The sequence below is a fragment of the Malurus melanocephalus genome, unplaced genomic scaffold (genome assembly GCF_030028575.1).
Source record: "Malurus melanocephalus ecotype Western Australia unplaced genomic scaffold, MMel_1.1 scaffold_122, whole genome shotgun sequence".
Classification (NCBI taxonomy): domain Eukaryota; kingdom Metazoa; phylum Chordata; class Aves; order Passeriformes; family Maluridae; genus Malurus; species Malurus melanocephalus.
In genome coordinates, this window is record NW_026623354.1 from 335,466 (window position 1) to 356,232 (window position 20,767).

The following is a 20,767-nucleotide window of genomic DNA, read 5'->3' on the forward strand; positions in this document are numbered from 1 at the left end:
ATGGCTTTTAAGGCCCTTTCCAATCCAATGATCCTGTGATTGTGTGACATGAGGGATCAGAACCCCTGCTGACCTCCCTGTGTCTGAGACAGCTCCTCACTGGTCCCAAGGCACYCACACAGAGCAGGGTGGCCAGACARGAGCTGTTCCCCTGTGCCCCATCCAGCACGGTGGTGACGGGGCAGCAGCACAGGAGCCTGTGAGGCTGCTCTGAATCACCCTTTGGAAGGATTTCACTTCCTTGCTCTCTGATCCAAGGCTGCTTTCTTGGCAGGAGCCTCCCCCCAGCAGTCAGGGGTGTACTTGCTGCTTTGGTTGGTTGGTGTTTTTCCAGTGTTTGCTCTGATACACAATTAATGAAACGTAAGTGCCTCCATTTATTGCTCTCTAGGGAATCCCTTGGACTGCAACTCCTGGCCTTTGGGGACATTTCTATTGTTTCAGCTGCCACCAAAGCCAAGGGAAGCTAAATCACGCTCTCTWCAGTGTGATGGGAGGGAGCTCACCTGCCCCTGTGCCCTGGCCTTGCCTGCAGTTGCCTCAACATTGTCTTTAATGAGGGACACGCCACAGTGGCTCTGGCAYTACAAGGTGACCACTACCCGCGAGCTCTGGGCTCTGTCACCAGCCCAAGCAAGGTCAAATCACTTTGCAATACTTGACTGATCTCTCAGCATCAACAAGCAGCTTTGGAAGAGGGCAAGGAAATTCTGAGAGTGGGGAATAATTCAACCTAATTCAGGTAAACAAAATAAAGCAATCTGTGAGTCTCGTGCTACAGGCCTGCTGCCAAATCTGCCACGTCTCTTCCAAGGGCTTCACCTGCCTGAGGAGCGAAGGTGACTCCATCCAACCTGTGTTTGGTAAGGTCCTGCTTTAGAGGTGTGCTACATTTCTGAAATGCCTGCATGGTAACCATTCTCAATGCCTCTGGTACTGGGGTTGGACAGCCCAAGACCACAAGGGCTTCCAAGAACAATATCCAGGGTCACAGCTACCTGGATTGATGGCTGCTCTCTTTATCAGGTTGCTTTATGAAGCAGAGGCTTTCCTCTGCCAATCCTTGCTGATGGAAAACACCTGCTTGGCTCCAGCTGGGTCTTTCTAGATCCCAGAAATGCCTGATTGAAGCCAAGCAAAACAAGGGGCTGTGGATTTTGGGGGTGGTTTTACCTGGAGCTGTGGAGGGGTTTCACTGCCAGCTGTCCTGCCTCRCTCAGGGAGCTCTGTCTGGCATTATGGAGGGTGTGGGAGCTGTGCAGCCACCTCGGACACGCTGCAGCTCACACAGCAGCAGAGCCAGGGAAAGCAGATCTCCGTGTTTGCCTCAACAGGCTGAGCTGTTACCTGCAGTGCACCAGTGTTACCTGCAGTGCACCAGGAGCTGCTTGGACAGCTTTGGGACAGGTGGACAGGCAAAGATCTCGCTGTGGGACAGTCCTGTTCCCCCACTGCTCTGAGTGAGCCCCAGGCCAGAGCAGACACTTGGCAAGGGGAAGGGACCAGGGACAGCATCACAGGTTTGGCTGTCAGCAGCCTGTRTCACTGCAGATGATTAGCCCATGAGAAACTTCTCTGATTTCTCATTTCACTGCATGGCTGAAGATCCCTTCTCCAGAAGGGTGAAGCCCTTGAACATTTTCAAGAGTCCAACTAATCAGTATTGCTCTRATAATCTAATTATGAAGGTGAAGCCTCGTTCATTAGTACGAGSCACTTACAGCATGAACAGGTCACAGCTCTGAGCCTAAGTCTGTTTTTTTCAAGCTCTGATTTGCAAAGTTTCCAGGGAATTTGCAGGCCCACAACACAGGTTTAGGCTGACCAGCACTAGGTCTGTTTTTTCAGCCATATGCTGCTTTTACTCACAGTGCTGATATAAGTGATTCTCAYCTTCTTCCTCTCCCCTGTGCTCGGCAGTGACAGGAGTTAAAATCATTTCAGATCTATCATTTTCTGAGTATTTTTAACCAGTCCCTTTCACAGAGCAGCCTCACAAACCCTTCKGTCTGGCTGCAGATCACAGCTTGAGGAAACTTTGCCCTGCATTTGCACCCTGCTTCAATCCAACCCCAAAGGCAGCACCAAAGAACAACCAAGAAGGTTGGGTGTCCCAGGGCAGTGTTTAAGGACACACCAGCCAACCCAGAAATTTGGGTGGCCCAGGGCAGTGTTTAAGGACACACCAGCCAACCCAGAAATTTGGGTGGCCCAGGGCAGTGTTTAAGGAAACACCAGCCACCCCAAAAGGGAGCAGCAGTGCTTGTGTCAAACACCAGCACTTTGGTCAGAGCTCACAAACTTCACGCTTTCTTTTGCTGTTTTTTCCTTATTCCATACACACAGGATTATTTTAAAATAGAAACTTCCTGAGAAGCTCTTAGACATTCGTAGGGCTCTGTTAGTCAGCAAGGTGCTTCACTTTGAGGCATTTGAGCAGCCCTGCCGAGATCAGTGGGCAGCTGCTCATGGTCAAGAGCCCAGTGAAACCCAAGGGCCAGAGGATYTCCTGACTATAGGGCATCCACTGGAGCAGAACAGCAACAAACACATCTAACAGCATATTTATACACGTTAGATGAGAACAACTTGTTCAGCAGCACTCTGCTACTGCAACAGTTACATTTATGCATGCAAAAATCTYGCAAAATCTGGCACAGACCCACTGTGGTTTGATGTAAAATAGCCTAAAAACAACCGCAACAACAAAACCCCCAGCAGAGCTCGCTATTAAAAACCCCCTTAAAATAAAGCAGAAAGAGAGAGAAAAATAGCAGTGCTGATTTCCTCATTCACAATCAGCCAGAGAAGAGAACTGCTAGCATTTGRTTTGATATTTATCACCCAGTAGCTGCAGTATCAGCCTGGCTTTCTTCAGGACCAAGTGCCATGAGAACCCTTCCTCTGCACACAGAGCTGGGCTGGGTCAGGCTCTGACACAGACCTAAAAACAGGGCTGGGAAGTTCACTAATTGCAAATACCACCAAAGCCAAAATTAGTGTTTGGGGAAGCTCAGCTTCAGGCCACTGTTTTCAATCAGAAGCATTAAATACTCAGGAAGCACAAATAAACCTTGATTTTTGGTCACATCTGTCACCAACAACTGTACCTGCTATCAGTGAAAAAAGCTGAAGAAAAGCAGTAAACTCCAAAACAATTTCAGCAAAGGGTCATAGAGACAACTGTAAGCAGAAAAATCAGTGGGAGCCATCGGTCCACTCCTGGCAAAGTTGAGGTTGTTTGTCATTAATTTCAGCAAAAAATAGGACACCCCCTTCTCACATTTAAGGCACTCTGGGACATTTTAGAATAAACTCCATAAATTATCACCTTCATCATATTCTTTTTCCCTTTTTCTGGCTCCCTTCAAGGACAGGACAACCTATACCAATCCCATTCCCAGGATTTTCATATAAGCACTGCCAGGAACCAAACAGCATCACTTACTGTTTTTATAAAGAAATACTATCATGGCTGAAAAACAAACTATGTTAGATCTCTACAAGAGAATAAATAAATCAGAGGAGCATATGTGGAGCTGTATCCAAAGAACCAGCCCTTGCTACTGGGATTGTGGGATTCTTAAATTCACATTATGAAAATGAGAAGCGTCGAGGGTACTTACAGGGACTGCAGTCCTTAGCTGCAGCACAGCGATCACCTGCTCACCGCAATTCCCTACATTCAGGAGGAGAGGTGTTCTCCCTGGCTGAGCTGTTCCTCCCACTGGCAATACCGGAGAAGAGGCACTGCCACCTCCTGTTTACCGGCTGCAATAGGAGTATTTATTGACAAGCAGCACAAGCTCCCACTCCCCAAGGATGAGCACCCAGACCAGGTTTTCATACATTTGTATGTTTATTATTTCAAAGTACAGTATATACATAAGGTACAGCAATACCTTTGAAAACTTTATACATAAACAAGTATCTACAAAATTAAATCAATAGACATTCTGTGTATATTCAGATGACGTACATACATAGATTGGAAGAATCAACATAGTTTGAGTTAGAACACGAAAATGGGAAGGAAACACCCATCCATCTTGGAAAAGCTCTTATTACCACCCAGCTCCCTCTGTAACACAGCCATCTGTCCCTGGGCAAGTGAGACAGGGTRCACCTGATTCCTTGTGCCACCTGCTGCTGGTATTCACATTCACAGTGCCTGGCACAGGAAGGGGGAAGGCCCTTGCTCTCTAAACCCCTCCCTAGATCCAGGTCTCTGCAGCATGTGGACACTCAGCTTTACACTTGATGCACTAGAAGCCAGACACACCTTCGTTTATTTTTTTTAAATTATGAACCAAAACATTGCAATGAAAAATATTTCAAGAGAGATACTATGGGTGTTGCCAGCAACAAGTGAAGATRATGAGAAAATATCCAAGGAAGAAATCAACCTCCAGTTTTCTGGACTATAATTAAAAATATTGCACAAGTCTATGTGGCAGCAAGCCAGTAATTTCTATAGCATAAAATGGTATTCTTCAAGTCACAGGGTCTGGCTTTAGACAATGACAGTGCTGGATTCTACAGAGGGTGGAAAAGCATAGGCAGCTTTGCTGTAGGGCCTCTAACAACATCTGTATGTGCGATGTTTGAATTAACAGAGCACCCTGAGTATTTAAGAAACAGATGTTTAAGCTTGTAAGACATAACCAGCCACAAGCTTGGAATTTTCAAAAGCAGCCTGTGGCAATTACATATCTAATGGACACTGAATTTCAGTGACAGGCATGTACCGAAATCCTCCAGGCTRCTTTCGTGAGCGATTTATTAATTTACCAGTTTATCTCTAAAACTCAAGTTTATCTGAGGACAGTTTTCAGTTTCATAATACAGTTTCAGGTTCATAATATAGTTTCCAAAACAATGATAAGTGGGATGAGATTTCTACACATGCCTTGCAGCCACCCTGCACCAGCTGGTGCTCACCTGTGTGARCCACCCCACAGAAACACCTTTCCACAGAAGGTGTTCTGTTACTGCACCAACAGCATCACAGTCCTGACAAGCTGCCCCATGGAAACAGGACCAGCAACATTTTATGGTGCATCCATCACTGCCTCTCAAAAATGAGGAACATCCTTACGCCAAGTTGCTGGCTGATCCCATCAGGTRCTCATCACACCCTGGGCTGACCAGAGTCACCTGCCAATGTGCAAGCCAGAATGACATTTCCATCTCTAACAGATATGTTTAAAATAACACCTGTGTGTGACAACTTTGGTCCATGAAAAYACCGTGCATAATAAACAACGTGGTATTTTGGCTGCTTTGTGTGTCTCCATAACCAAGGGAGAAAAAAAAGTCTGAGAAGTTATTAGTGCTACAAAGAGCAAGCAGCATTTCCAGCAGGGCAGGAGGACAGCTAAGTTTCTCAACTTAAAAAGGAGAAACGACCATGCCAAAAAGAAAAGTGAATTTCCACAAAGCCATTGCACTGATTCCATCTGCACAACACATCTCCTTCATTCACACTGTACACCCGGARAATATATATTAAAAGATTACAGTATTAACATGGTATCTAAAATACTGGAGTCCTTCAGCTGAATGCCTGAAAACATCCAGAGATCTGGTACACTGAAGCATGAAAACCCAAATATACAAGAGCTAAGCTATGTTTCAGCATGCAAATTGTTCTAAAATACTTTCAGCAGAAGTTCTAAGCTCAGTCATGTACAACTGTCTGTTTGCTTCCTGGAAGCTGTGACAAATGTGTTTCAGCAGAGCCACTCTTCACATCACTTAAACAACAGCAAAGAAGAGATAGTCCCATGACTGGACTGGCCCAAATTTCTGAACATTTCAGATAACCATTGCTCTCRGGAATTAAAAAAATAGACGTATAAAAACCCACCCAGATTAAAGGCTTGCMGCTTCTATATAATGCTCGCTTAGATTTGAAACAATTTATTCYCACTCTCCCTTTCTAAAGAAATACTTAATTCTTTGTCACTGAAGGGACCTGCCATCCCAGATTCTTGAAGGTCTCTGGACCACAGACCAGGTCTTGATCCCCCAAGGACTTTCAGAAATGTCTATCTTTGAACTAACAAGGAAATCTGTCTTGAATCAAACCATTCAAACCAAATTASGTTCTACTGCTCAATTTGTTTCATTACAAAGCTCAGGTAACTCAGTGGTATCTAAAAGTGGAGCTCACACCCCTAAGTCACCCAGATGTCTGATAAATTATCCTCCTCTGTGCTGCCAGATTCAGGTCCCTTGTTTTGTGTATGATGCAAGCAGTGCCTGCAGTAAGACAGATTCTCCCCCCACATGCCCCTTTTTGATTAAAGTAGCTAAAGCATCGCTAYTGTAAATGTATATTGACTCTTCTTTCATGACAATACGAAGTTCAAGTATTTAATAAAAACCTGAAGTATRTATTTACACTGTGATCTGATAAATTTATTTTGGTCAAAAGGTGATAGATACAGAAACTATGCATTTACTGCTGGAATAAAGATATTTCAGATCCTGTATGTTACTTATCCTGGAACTAAAATATGAACATGATGTTGTGACTAACCCAAATCTTGTCACCTTGATTTTCTTCCTCCATCACCCTCTCAGCCACTGAAGACTAARTAACAGTTCTCAGTTTGTGCCACTTTGACCTAATTCTTCACAACAGTAAAATCAAGGAGTTACACAGATTTCTGKGCCACTTTCACAGTCCAACAACAGATTAAAATCCCATTTAGATATAGTTCTCATTTCTTACCATTATTTTCACTTGCTGGTCTAGCCACAGCTAATGAGGAAATTTWGTTAGTTTCCATTTGTCTTTGAAAACAGATGCAATGACCATGTCTACCTGTACATGCAATGGGCAGCTAAAACTCTTACTTCTTAAATGCTGTTAGTTATGCTAAAGCCCAGAGAACTTTATTAACTAACTTTCATATCAGACTTCTTTAGATCCACATGTCTAAAGATCAAGGGTTTCCAAGACTTGCTGAACTGACATTGGTTTCAATTACATGAACTCAAGAACTGAATCAGAACACYTCCTAATCCCTTGGTTTTACTGTTGCTTCACTCCTCCAGAATAAACAAACTGACCAGTTGAATGTTAATCTAAAGCAGAAAATATGCAATATCATGGCCACCATTTAAAAACCAAAATTTTGTGACAGAGCATTATTCCATGCATATGTCAAAAATGCTGAATCAACCCAAAGATCAGAAATAATATGCAAGAAAGGAAATAAACGTCTGAAAGCCCTTAAAGCTCAGTAACACCGGATATGTTCAATAGCGACTAAGACATAATTGGCTTTATTTTTTCAAGCTCCATCATTAAGAGACTGATTAATTATACAGTGCAGAAATTAAAATCTCACAGCAACTCACTCCAAACATAGTCTGCACKGCAAAGCATCTGTGTGTCATTTCAAATAGAAGTTCGAGATAAATGTAGTGTGCAGCAAATTTCAGCAGTGCCTCAGGCTGGTACTGGACAGACAGAACCACACTCTGCTGATCTCTCACATGAGTGAGCCTGTGTGGTCAAAGGCTTCTTCTGCAAAACCCCAGATGCTTGTGCTGGCAGGCAGAATGTAAAACACAGTGGTCTGTAGCACCTGCCTTTTCTGCATCTTCACGCTGGTTAGTCCCCAGAAGYTTTAGTTATGTCTGCTTTATTCTCTGTTCCAGTTCATGCTTGTGTTTAATAAGCCGTTCTATTTCTGTTCCTAGAGTTTGCAGGTTTTCCTTTGTGGGGGAAAAAAATGATAGGGAAAGTTATAAAGGGAAAATGAGTCCATCAGCACAAAATGCACTAATAAGTCAAAATTACTGTTTATGTCAGCAGGTTGATACTTTCAAGTATCCAGAACAAATGCAAATGATTAGACAGAGCTGGAAAAAACCAAGCTCATTTCAATTAAAGACTCAAAGCTCTGGGCAAACCTTGTTTTGCAGCTACCAGTATTCTACAGGATGTCTAGAAAGTACAACATTCAAAGGGAATGATAACTAAGGAAGAGATCTCCCAGCTTGTGCAGAACACTGCAGCCCAGCTGGCAGCCTGCACACCATTTCCCAGCCTGCCACCTCACCCTGCCACCAGATGTGCTGCCCCAGGAGCTCAAGAGAGCCAGGCAGGCAGAACCCACACTCTTGGCTCCCCATGCCCAGGGGAGAGCATAGAGAGACCCTGCCCTGCTGAAGGCACAGGCACTCCAGAACTTATTTCAAGCAGCAGCCCATTAGTGCAGCTTACACTGAGCGTCCTAAAGTGGAAGAACAGCTGGGATCATGTCACRTAACCCCAATGCTGTCTGTGGCATCCATTCACAGTGGGCTGACTTCTGAAAAGCCTTTAACAGCAGCAGTGAAGGGAGAATCTGAGAATCACAAGAATGCGTGGAAGCAGTGGCACAGTCACTCACTTTCAATGTAATATTTTTCAGTAATGTATCTTCTAACACAGCCTGAAGCTTCCTGTTTATCTCTAAGGAGAGTTCCAACGTGAGCCCACTGTCTGCAGGGTGAGATGTATACAGAGATGCCATAATCCCACCACGCCTACTCAAGTGTACTTTGTTGAAGTCAGAGGCCTCTGATGACAGTGTTCCAGCTTCTTCCCGCAAAATGTAACTCTGAATAATTCTGGAGGATAAAAAAACAAAAAAGCAAYATCATAGCATTACAAGGCAGACAAGAGTCAAAGTTAGACACTGAAGTAACTTCAGATTCCTGACATGAGTAATTTAATTTTCAAGCTGTATTGTATTACTGAAAATGCAGTAAAATTTACTCCTGCAATTTCTGGGTCAGAGGAAAATGTGGGATACCAATAGCAATATAGGAGATGCTGGTAGGCCAAGATACTACAATGTGCAAGGCTTATTTAAAGGTACACTGAAAAGCTACTGTGACAAAAAAAGGCATTTAAAAGAAGTCTCTGCTTTTTTTGCTGAAAGACTCCAGACATAAAACATTAAGCTTCCTATGCATGAGACAAAAATCACTAAGTCTCTTCTCGAGTCTTCCCAAGCTGTGACCATGTTCTGTGAAATGGTACCAGATGGGCATAAATGTATGGACTCATTAAGCAGGGGCAATTCCTAACAGACAACTGCACTTTCCAGAAGCAGGTGTATGCCAGCATTTCTTCCCCTCCTAACTRAAGTTCCAGGCATCATCCTGTAAGATGAGATTTCCATTTAAGTGGAATCTTGTCTCACACATTAACTACTGACCACCTTTGGCTCAGATGAATCATTTGTTTGATCTGTATTCCGGACTACCATCTGGTATAATGAAGATTCTCCTTCCAAAACAAATAGGTCAGGACCCTTTTAAGCACATGAGGGGAATGGACTCATCTCTTAGCCAGTGGCAGCAGACCGCCTCAAATGAGCCATCTGCTAACCATTTTGCTACCAAAATCCCACCTGTGGMAGTTAATTCCTCCTGAAAAACATTTAGTAATAGTAATAATTGCCAAAAACKTGGCAATTACTATAACTGCTGGGGAAAGATAAGGGAAAAAAAAACCCCAAACTAATTCTACCTCTGAAATTTACTGTCACTGCAATATTTTTACTATTAATTTTCTTACATAAAATCCAGAATACTTGTTTAGTGCATCAGCTCAGCACTGAAAACCTGTAAGAACAGAACATAGAACATACTTTGTTTTTTTCCTGATTTCCTCCACCAGCTGTTTAATGTGATCTTCCATGAACTCCATCTTTTCATTTTTTCGAGCATGTGCCTTCTGTAGCCTCAGTATTCTTTCAACCAGGACAGCCTTGTCCACCTCAGGGAAGCTGTCCACAGCCACTGCAGAGCCAGTGTTCTCAGGAGACCGGTCCTCGTTGCTGCTGCGCGCATTAAGGGACCCTGCCAAAACATCAGCATTTGTATAAACTCCTTTGGCTTTTACACCAGGTGAAGTGCCCCCAGTAGAGCAGTGCATGCACTCATTAGCTGTCAGGAGCTTAGGATACTTCCCTCAGGATGCCAGTTTCCCTTTATGTTAGTGGGGTTTTCTCTAAAGGATCTTTGAAGTGTTTAAATACAACACACTGGACAGCAGTGCAGTCCTCTCCCATGGGGGCAATGCCTTTGGTACAGGTGTGCTTCCTTCAGGAGTGCTTATTCCCACTTAAACACCTTCACATTCATTGACTTTGCACAAGACTGGGCTGAAWTTAAATGTGCATTTTGGAGTAAACTAAAATTACAATACTAAGAAAACTGTTCAGATGCACAAAAGCCCTACACTATAAACACTGTGCAGCACTGATCACTGAGAGCTTRCAGTATTTACTTTCTGCTGTTCYAAGCATTTGTCTCTCTCACAGTGAGATTACAGGACATTTTTACAGAACTAACCCAACYTAAAACCCAAACATATCATGGAAGGAAACGGATGCTGTTTTCAGTGCTAAAGATCACTACTTTAGTTCTAACTGGATAGAAAGTCATGAATATTACATAAACCCACTGATGTCTCTAATGATACTAATTGATTTATCATTTACACAGTTGCAACTGTCAATAGGGCAATTAAACAATGTTGGAAGCCACTGCTCTTTTTTTTTTTTTTGCATCTGGCAGCATGTAAAAGGGCCCTCTATAATCTGGAGTCCTCTTGAGTTTCCTCCAAACATAAAAGCAACAAATTAAAAAAGGCAGGTATTTAAAAAGAACCAAAATACACAAACATCACAAACATTACACTTTAATCCCATAATAAGCACCTACAACTGCCATCAGCCAAGTGCATTTTGGTGCTTAGAGGCTATTTTGTCAGTTTTAATGGGAAGCTGCCCACACACTGCAAATGCACAAGCCACATAAAGAGCAAGCACACTATGGCAACCTTGTTAAGATTGCAGGGCTGTTTGGTAGCCCTGCTAGGTRCTCCATTACCTGATGAACTGGAACGGCTCCCCATGCTGCTGACTTCTTTGTCATAATTACCATTTTCCATCTGATCCAATTTCCTCCGTGCTAGAAGTATTAACAAAATGATGGTTACCAATAGCAGGTTAAGAACTGAAAATCACAGCATTATCCAACATACAAAACCTCAAATCCTCCTGCACTAATTTAACGTGGCTTGATAACTAAAAGACAATGGTGGCAGCTAAAAATAAAACCCAAACCCAARCAAYKCCCCATCTCTCTCTGGCCCCAGCYATGAAGTAGCTGGAGGTAACAYCCACCATGACCCCTACACAGCGCTGCAGTTACCAGTTGAAGGGGTTATGTCATACACAGGATTAACTGGGAAAACAGTTAACAATTTGATTTTTCTTTTTGAATCGGCCATGTAAATTACAACTGAATGGCAACTCTGCTCCAGCATCTCCTAACAGTATCACCACMGCCAGCAGAGTGTACTTGTGCCAGAAACACCACTCACTCAGCGGGGATCAAGACAGAAAGCACACAGCTGTTCTTATGTGCACAAAAAGGGACATGGAATTGTCTTGCACTGTGCCAACAGGACCTCTTCCATCAAACACATYTGATTATCTTCAAATCTATTTGCATTCAGAGCATATGCATTGTTGGGTATTTGATGACTTCTATTTGTAGACAAAATTAGTCATCAGTCTCTCCATATCCAGCTTTAAAAACCGAAGTGCTCTATTTAATGTACTAAAAAAATAACCACCACCAGCAATTYCTGATACAGTCAGCAACTAGCAAACTCTTCAATGTACTTGAATACACTCCCCACACAGACCAGAATCCATATACACGTACACTGACACTTCAGYAGCCAGACACAAGATAACAAAAACTAAACTCTTTTGAAATATCTTTCATTTCATGTCTAAATCCACTTCAAAAGTTGTATTTTAGACTGAAAATTAACACAAAGGCCAGCAACTGCATTTTCCACAAGGTCTAACTTGCTCACTCTCATTGTGTTTGGGGACAGGGAGAGCTTGAAGGGTGACACTCAAGCAGTGARCACAGGCAGACAGGACCTGAGCCCCCATCAGACACTGAAGGGGCTACAGATGAGGCTGAYCCATGATTGTAAATAATCTCCACCTAGCTGAAGTTGTTTTGTGAGGTCTTTCAGGTTTGCTGCATGTTTGCGCTTCTGAGTAGCCAGGTCATCCTTCAGCTCATCCACACGAGTCTTCAGTGCTGATAATTCTTCCTGCTCTGAGGCCAGCTGAGTCTGCAGGGTCTCTACCTCTGACTTTCGCTGATCCTCCTCCTTCTGTAACTTTGTGGCCTGAAATTACAATCTTGTTTTCAGTCATATACAAAAAAATTCTAGCCTAACCATACTATATGCTCAACAGCCCTAACTGCACTTTCCACCTGGGAATCATTCACAATTTACATTTATTATTTAGGCTCAACACCAGCACTTCACTTGCAAAGTAAGAGTCCTCAGCTATCTCCAAAATATCTACATGATGCAGTACAAAATGACATTAACTTCCACGACACACTAAGTTTACTAAAAATTACATTTCTCTTACAAACAGGACCTGAGGAACACTTGACAGCAATATTTCACAGGCAAATTAGAACCGTCTGTCTGTTTCAATGACAGCTGCACAGAGAACTCTCTGCTCCCAAACAGACAGAAACAGCAACACAGTGACACCTCCTCCCCCTCACTGCATTCCAGTGCAGTGTGCCTCAGGATTTCTTTCCCCTTGGGAACAAGAGGTGTTGATATCCCACTGCTGTTACAGGCAAACACACAGAGACTGCAGTTAGGTAAGAGAAGACACAAGGTGGTATTCATGTGCCACGTCACTATCTGTGTCAGACATCTCACTAGAGCAAAAACAAGCTGCTCACTGTACTCACCAGATCATCTTTAGCCTGTTGAACACACTCCAGCTGATTCTGCAGCTCTCTTTCACTGTAAGAAAGCTTATCCAACTGGCTCTGTAAGGAATTGTTTTCAGACTGAAGCTGTGCATTCTTACTGGTCAATTTTTCAGTGAATATCAAAAGCTCAGATTCTCTTTTCCGACTACCTTCAATGTCCTTCTGAAGATCRGCAATCAGAGAATTTAAACCATCCACTTCTTCCTTTAAAGCATTGATTTCTTGTTCATCTCTGTCAAAACAATAGTATCTCATTAGGGATAACCTGAGCTTGAAGGCATGAAACTTCAYTGAAATAAAGGCATTCAGACCAAGTACAAATAAGGCAGGGGAACAATTAATAAYCCTGGGGCATCTGTTAGTCACTGGATCCCTAAATATCACAGGAGTTTTCACTTCACTGCATGACACGCTGCAGTGCTGCAGCGAGAGATCTCTGCATCCACAGAAGGACACTCAGCATTAGCTCCTTCAGTGAAGACCATGTCTCCATATTCAATATCTCCACATGACCTTCAGATCAGGGTACAAACAAAACCCTCAAAAMCAGATCTGGTAAGAGGAAGGTCTTACCTTCCATTAACCACACCACACCATGACAATACAGCTGACCAGCACATAGCAAATGGAAAATGGTTGATTTGCTAAACCTGAGGAAGGCCTATAATTACTAAAATACTTTTCRATCATAAATGAGAATTGTTTAATAGCACAAGACGGACACATGGGTGGCTCTGCTTATCTGACATTTATCCATCTCCATTCATGCAACACAACCAGAAGCAGCAGGCTGGACAGCATTTCTGTATCCCAGTCATATGTATGACACAGACACAGGACTGTGCTCAGACACTCCTGAACCCTGCATGAGCCCAGCCCTCCCCTGAGATTATTTCCCTCACATTCTTAAATGAACAAAMTTTGACACAGCAGAATGAATTCCAGTCCATTAGAAAGACAAATGCCTCATACTGTATTTAGACAGTATCTGTCATGTAACATTCTGTTCATTAAATATTTCCAATCATCCATCACAATTTTAAAGCAATTTATCTTTCCAATTTAGTTGCTTCCTATCTCTTTTTTTATAAAACAAGCACCCACACCGGGCACACATACAGAAGACACAACTTTCTACTGAGTATGGTGGAAATCAAGAACTTCTTATTCTAACAATGGGAGACACCGACTTAGATCTATCAGTCTCAATCCTCTTGTTTTATAAGAGGACATCAAGGTTATCTCCAGTATTAGCAACATTAATTTAAATTAGGACAGGCATTCTTCAAATTACAATATACATCTAAAGCATCAATAACTTCAATCAAAAAAACCCTTCCACATCTCAGATAATCTTTTAAGTCATTATTCAAAGTGCACAGCTGTACCTCTGATGTTGATCCTGCAGCTGATCTACAGTTTTGACTCTGTCCAGCAAATTCTGAATTTCCGTTTTCTGTCTATTTATTATTTCTTTGTACTTGGATAACTCATCTTCTGTTCTTAAACGCTCATCCTCTAAGCACTTTACCTAAATGGAAAAAAACCAAAATCAGAAACTATTCAGTCTCACAAACTTCTGAGCAAAATTATTCTGATCATATGTCTAGACTGYTGTACAAAGCTCATGTGTTACTTTTTTTGCAGTTCTAAGTAACTTAAAAAACAAAATAAAAAAAATGAAACTCAACAAGTGTGATTAACATTAGTGCTGTCCAAAGACTCAAAGTTAATCAGCCTAATTGACCAGGATTTACAGATAGGATGCAGTCTTGCTCCAAAACCCAACACTGTGCTTTCAGCCCCACTCCAACTCAGCACATTACCTTTGTTCTCAGCGTTCGAAGCTCATCCATGCTTTCCTTAAATGTTCTCTTCAAGTCTTCCAATTCTTTTATTTTTGCATGATGCACCTTTTTAGAGGGTTAAAAAAGCTCATTGAGAAAACTAAAAGTACAGTGGCATCTCCAAAAAATCTAGGCAAATACAGCTCACCACCTCAACAYCTGAGAAGGCTTGAAGCAGAACAGGTACCCAAAAGGGTTGATTTATTTCTCCAAAAAGCAAAGCAAAACCTCAAAACTTCTTTATTCTCAGAAGGATGGAGAAGAAAAGCAAGATTGCACACTCTGGTTTTAGGTACACAAATCTATGGCATAACAGCCCCTGGGTCAGCTTTGCCATGATGTGTGCACAGATGAGCTGTGAGCAGATGCAACATCTTTACAGAACCTCACTCTGGAAGTAGCAAATCTCTACACWGAAGAGGCTGGCCCTTGTCTCTCCTTGCCATATAGCTTGGAAAAATAGGGGGCAGAGAAAGGAAAGCCTGCCTGTCATCTGAATTTGTGCTGTAAATTACAGAAACATTCRTGTCCTAACTTTGTTTTTAAAAAGTGAATCCAAGGTAATACATGAAGACATTCTCCAAAAAGCAGTGCTGGAGAGTCAACACCTGGGATTAGTATTAGGCCACAAAAAAAAGGACAAAACCCAAAGAATTTGGCCAACTGTAAGAAGCTTTAAATAATGTTCTGAAAATGAAAATCCCATGGAATTCTTAASCACAAAGTGGACTCCACACACCACATATTTACCTCCAGGTGATCAGACTTCTCCTGAATTTGCTTCTCCAGTTCTCCTTTGGTTACTCGGAATTTTGCATCCAATTCATTTGATTTAATTTCTTCTGACTCCTAAAGGGATTGATGAAATATAAATAGAGTTTTAGGGCTTTATGTTCCCCTTTCTAAGGTACAGAGGGCTTTCCACATCACTGAGTCTTTCCTGTAAGTACATCTCTGATAATCCTGACCATGCCAAAAGGGACCCCCACACTGCATGCCAATCAAGACAAACATTTTCCCTTTTATTTAACAGCTTTCAGTAAAGAAACCATTCACTATTCATGTCAGCTTTGGAGCTTGCACAAGATAATACTTCACTGCTAGAGCTGATGCCAGAAAGAGAGGAAAAATACTCAGGCACTAAACAATAATTTGACCTCTTGAGAAAATGTGCTTACYTGATAGGATTTTATCATTTCTTGACAGTTTTTCCTAATCTGATCTCCTTCTTCTTTTGCTTCAGTTAATTTTGTCATTGCATCTTTGAGACGTTCTTTGGTTTCCTACAAAAATCGTTAAAAAATGGGTTAAATCTAGGAAAACCTGTTTATTTAACTTCATMTGAGAAGCACATTTCTCATAATCAAACTTTCCTATGTCTGGAAAGAATTAACAAGACAGTAAGTCCAGCATTTTCCCCTTGCTTCTATTCAACTATTCCTTTATGCAACTTCCCTTGACCCAACACTGAATGYACAACAAAAAAATTTCATTTATGTGCTATGCACATTTTCAGATGGTAGATTTAACTCTATCATCCCTTAAAAACTAAACTGTTATTTAAAACAAACAAACAAACACCAAAAAACACCCCTTACAAATTAAAAGCTGATGACCCAATTAAACAGAATGCCCCTATACATCCTCCCTTCCAACTCCTTTTAACATTTCCATTTCAGTGTCAGTATCTAAGAGCACTATTCTGACTTTTGGTGCAGGTATTGAAATGAAACAGAAAAACCACTTTAGAAACAGATTTTAATACTATGTMGAAGTATGTAAAAGTAAGCAATACAACAACTACATTACTCTATATTTTCATGTAATGGTATCAGTATGACTTCACCCACCTTGTGCAAATCCATTTCTGTTTTCAATTTGTTCTGAGCCCAYTTTACTTTGATAACATTAGAATTGATTTCTTCCTTCAATTTTTCTATTTCTCTGTTGAGTCGAGTGGCTTCACCATCCTGAGAAAATTTAACAGGTTTTTTTACAGAATTAAATGATCCAGTGTTTCTACAACAAAATTCCTGTCCATTTATCAAGTTGTTTTTTCCTTAATGTCTGGGTTTTTCAAAATCATGCAGATACTTCAGAATGACAAATAATGCTTCAATCCAGTGGAAAAATCYACTTGCTAACCAGTTTGAATAGCAAGGTAAGGTTGCATWAATGTTAGTACATGTTAATGTTACRTATCTATTAAAAGACAAAGCACCACAGAGGTGTTTTTTTGTTTCAGAAGTGTAGTTTTTAGGACTTTTAAGATTYTTCTTTYTGTACATAGTCCCACTGCTCAGTAGAGGCCCAAATCTGATCCSAYGGAATTTATTAATTTTTGGATCTTCCACRTGAAACAGAATTGCAAAACAAATCTGTTAAGAACAATACAAAAAGACTTGGATAATTTATCAGTAATCTTACTGCTTTCTAAAAAYGGTWAAATTTTGATGAAAAATCCTATTGCCATATTATCAATTTCTAATAGTACAAAAGAAGAAATACTGAGTGAAAATAAAGAAATACAGGAAAAAAAAAGACTGCAATAATTTAATGTCCTTGCAGTCTTTTAAAAGACATCTGAACAAGCGAGAAATTATCTCAAAATCTAGACATCTGCAACAAGCAGGTTTTTTCAGTTTTGTCCAAACAAAAAATTCCCTAGTGTTTCAAAAAATAATATTCAGAGAAATATTAAAAAAGAACTTCTAAAAGATTGCAATGAGAACTGAGTAAGTTTTTCTCCTTCCCTTGGAGGAAAGGCTTTTCACAGCTGTGCAGCAAAAATGTAATGAGGTTTCTTTTACCAAGTACAACAACAAACAAGTGATAAGGTTGTTCTGAAAGTGCTTTTAATCAAGTTATACAGCTTGAAGTACCTTAGCTTCATAGAGCTGGTGCAATCTTCCTTTTTCCTGAGAAAGTTGTTTGATTTTATTTGCAAGCTTTTCTATTTCTTTGTTTGCATCTCTCACTTTTCTCTCAAGGACTTCCTTTTCTTTTCGGAGGTCAAGTGACTCCTTCTCCCCTCGGACGTATTTCATCACCATTGTCTCCTTCTCATGGCGAGCTTCCTCACATTTCTTGTTTGCCTTGAAAAATACCAAACCAGAATGAAACAAATCCTCTATTTCACAATTAACTGGATACTTTTAGTAGGACTCAAAAGCTCCAGTTTTGCAAAGACTAACATTAGATCYCTCTTAAGAACTGGAATTATACTTCAAACAGTAAATACGTATCTAAGCAGATGCATCTTCACAGCTGAACATCTCAAATGAGTTATCAATACATTAGTAATTTATTGTTTAGAAGGAAAGAAGTGTAAGTTTTAGGAACAAAATAATTTTGCAAATACTCAGTACTGGTCCTCTGTCTTCCCTCATCCATATGTCAACTGCATAATTATTATCCAATGACTTATTTTTCAGTGGCTTATTTTAACAGATTCCTCCCACCCCAGCACTAACAAGTTCTGCTTCGAATTAGAAAAAAAAAATCTGACACTGAGGTTTAAAATACATGCAACAGAGAAAATACCTGGCATAATATGATATTAAGAAGGAAAAGAAAATCCCAKATTTCAGTAATACATAAAGAYAAAATAAGAGSTTTGYGCTGGAATTGAGAAAAATATTAATYTTCTGAAGTCTGTCTGAAGAAAGCTTCTGGCAGTTTTTAGCTTTGAATTTGCTTGAACTTTTGAATCAAGTTCAGCTTACAGGTAAAGAAAATGAGATTGCCTTGAGGGTTGAACTCAATACATAAAAAGGTATGTATTTTTTAAAAGAGTTATCAGRCACTCTGAAGTGTTAACTGCTATTTGGAAATTCACTGCTAAGAGTTATCAAAAATTGAGATATTACTGCTCACTACAAATTCCAATTTGGGAAAATTCTGTCTTACCTATTGATTCAATAAGTTTGTTCAATAATGTATAAGTTCAATAATTTAGGGTTTTCCACATTACCTGTTCCATTCGAAAGGCCATCTCCTTATGCARCTGCTGAATAGTATTTTTGGCTGCTGCATCTTGAGTTACAAGTCTGTCTTTGCTAGCTTTCAGTTCTTTATTAAGCTCTTCTATTCTTGCTTCCAGCTAAAATACAACATCATGATATAATTATAGAGAAAATAACTCTTTGATCATGTTTTACACAGGCAGGCATATTTCACACAAAATTAGATGCTTCAACAGATATCTACCTGTATTTTACACTTGCCAAACTGCAACCACCCACATCAACATCTAGCTTTGCATGATAGTAAAAGCATGAAAGATGTCAATTGTCATCTTCAGTGAGATCGAAGATGCTTCAAATCAAGAAAAACATAAGGCACAGTAATTTACTACATAAAATAATAGATTGACAGCAAGTGCTGAGCTGCCAGAGCAGAGCTGGCTGCTATCTGAGGTTGCTTCACCTTCCATCCTTTTGTTCCTATCCTTAGGCCACATCCTTTACCATGCCTGCAAAGCAGCCATGCATCCATACTCAACGGGACTGGGAATTAATTCATTGAAAAATCACTCAGCAAATAAAGAGGAGCTTAGTCATCATGCTGTCACTTTTTTTAGCCACCTAGCAAACCAAATCAGAGACCTGATCCAGCTGAAGAATAATCCCCAGTGTTAACTGGAACACTTCCCAGTGCATGTTCCCTGCCAAGCCATGCAAGTTCAGCAGGAGCAGCCTGGTGGCTACAAATGCTCTGACACTGCCCAAACGTTGTGCAAATTGTGCCTAATGACTCTCCTCTTGCCCCARGGGAAAGCCAACTCACCCACGTTAGGGGGCTCTGTTTGCTTTGSGGAGAAGGGGCAAGATCTCAGGGTCAGTTTTACATTTTTGTGCAATTCCAAGCTGCTGTGTAAGTGGCAAGAACCACCTAAAACACTTCTGTTACCACACCATGACTCCACCACACTCTGTTGAGCTTTGCAAATGCATCATTTGCCAGACAGAAAGCTTCACATTTACATGCAGATATGTATAATTTGTTTAGTACTGTGAGTTCAGCCAAGTCTTCACAGACTTAAATGCTACCATAAGACACTAACTCAGAAATTCTAACAATAAAACACTCCCACCCCAAATCAAAAAACTCAGGCATTTCACTGCAGTGTATCTTACAACTCTAGGTGCTATTAATTGCTATTTAAAACTATTACAATCCAAAATAGTATTTTCTGAAATCGCTTGCAAGCATGAAATATCACAAATTCCCTCACAATTACTTTTTTCAGAATGGAATAAAGCAAATGTTGCATGATAGAGCTTAATGGAATCATACAGTGCTATCATGGTAATATGGACAAGAAAGAATGAGGGAGCTGCTCATACTGGTTTATTCAGGCACAAGCAATTCCGATTTGTAGCCTAAAATAACACTTTTCAATTCAATTTTCAATCACATGGATTTTCAAATACTCTCTGCAATCAACTATGAATATATGAATATATTACATGAATATATTCTTCTAGAACACTTTAAGCCTGACACCCTGCTTTGCGAACAGATTTCTGTGTGATGCAGACACCAACAAAGAAACCTGACAACCARAATAGTCACCAGCACTTTGACAAACAGAAATTAGTATTTTAAATGCTATCTCTTGCCAGATTTCCAAGATATAACCTGTAATCAGTTTATAAAGCTGGCCAACCAGCTGCAGGGACACCAGCAGATAACCAGTAACAGACAAGCAGTGACACCTGGTGTGAAACCTTTTCTCCCACACTAAAACCAGACTACATCAATGCACACACCATGCTCCTCCTTTGGCCTGCTGTGGTTTTAACAAGTCCCAGAGGAAAGGCCAGTACTTAATACCTGATATTACCACAGCAGAGACTTCCAGATACAGAACACCTAAATGATGTGAACCCAGAAAGTCAGTTTATCCAAAGATACTAAAGATTTTTAGACRATTAGAATACAAGAGCATTATCCTAAAATACATTATCCTAATAATACATTCTCCTAAAAAGCTTAGGATAATAAGCATGGGTTAAACAGTGGCAATAGTGACATTATATACAAGTGAGATTCTAACCAGCACTTCTGTT

At 40.8% G+C, this 20,767-nt stretch overlaps 1 protein-coding gene across 1 annotated transcript in view; it reads right to left on the reverse strand.

The window, feature by feature from the left end:
• Positions 1–3,855: 3,855 nt before the first annotated feature.
• CCDC186 (coiled-coil domain containing 186) overlaps positions 3,856–20,767 on the reverse strand; it is a 34,020-nt gene continuing 17,108 nt past the window's right edge. Inside the window, exons 4-16 of the mRNA XM_057370261.1 lie at positions 18,667–18,795; positions 17,576–17,788; positions 16,544–16,663; positions 15,872–15,976; positions 15,444–15,542; positions 14,673–14,759; positions 14,235–14,377; positions 12,823–13,078; positions 12,043–12,232; positions 10,906–10,986; positions 9,660–9,870; positions 8,412–8,631; positions 3,856–7,731 (exon numbers count right to left, since the gene is read on the reverse strand). Of these exons, the coding sequence (XP_057226244.1) occupies positions 7,648–7,731; positions 8,412–8,631; positions 9,660–9,870; positions 10,906–10,986; positions 12,043–12,232; positions 12,823–13,078; positions 14,235–14,377; positions 14,673–14,759; positions 15,444–15,542; positions 15,872–15,976; positions 16,544–16,663; positions 17,576–17,788; positions 18,667–18,795 (1,938 nt within the window). The 3' untranslated portion in view covers positions 3,856–7,647. The remainder of the gene's footprint in view (positions 7,732–8,411; positions 8,632–9,659; positions 9,871–10,905; positions 10,987–12,042; positions 12,233–12,822; positions 13,079–14,234; positions 14,378–14,672; positions 14,760–15,443; positions 15,543–15,871; positions 15,977–16,543; positions 16,664–17,575; positions 17,789–18,666; positions 18,796–20,767) is intronic.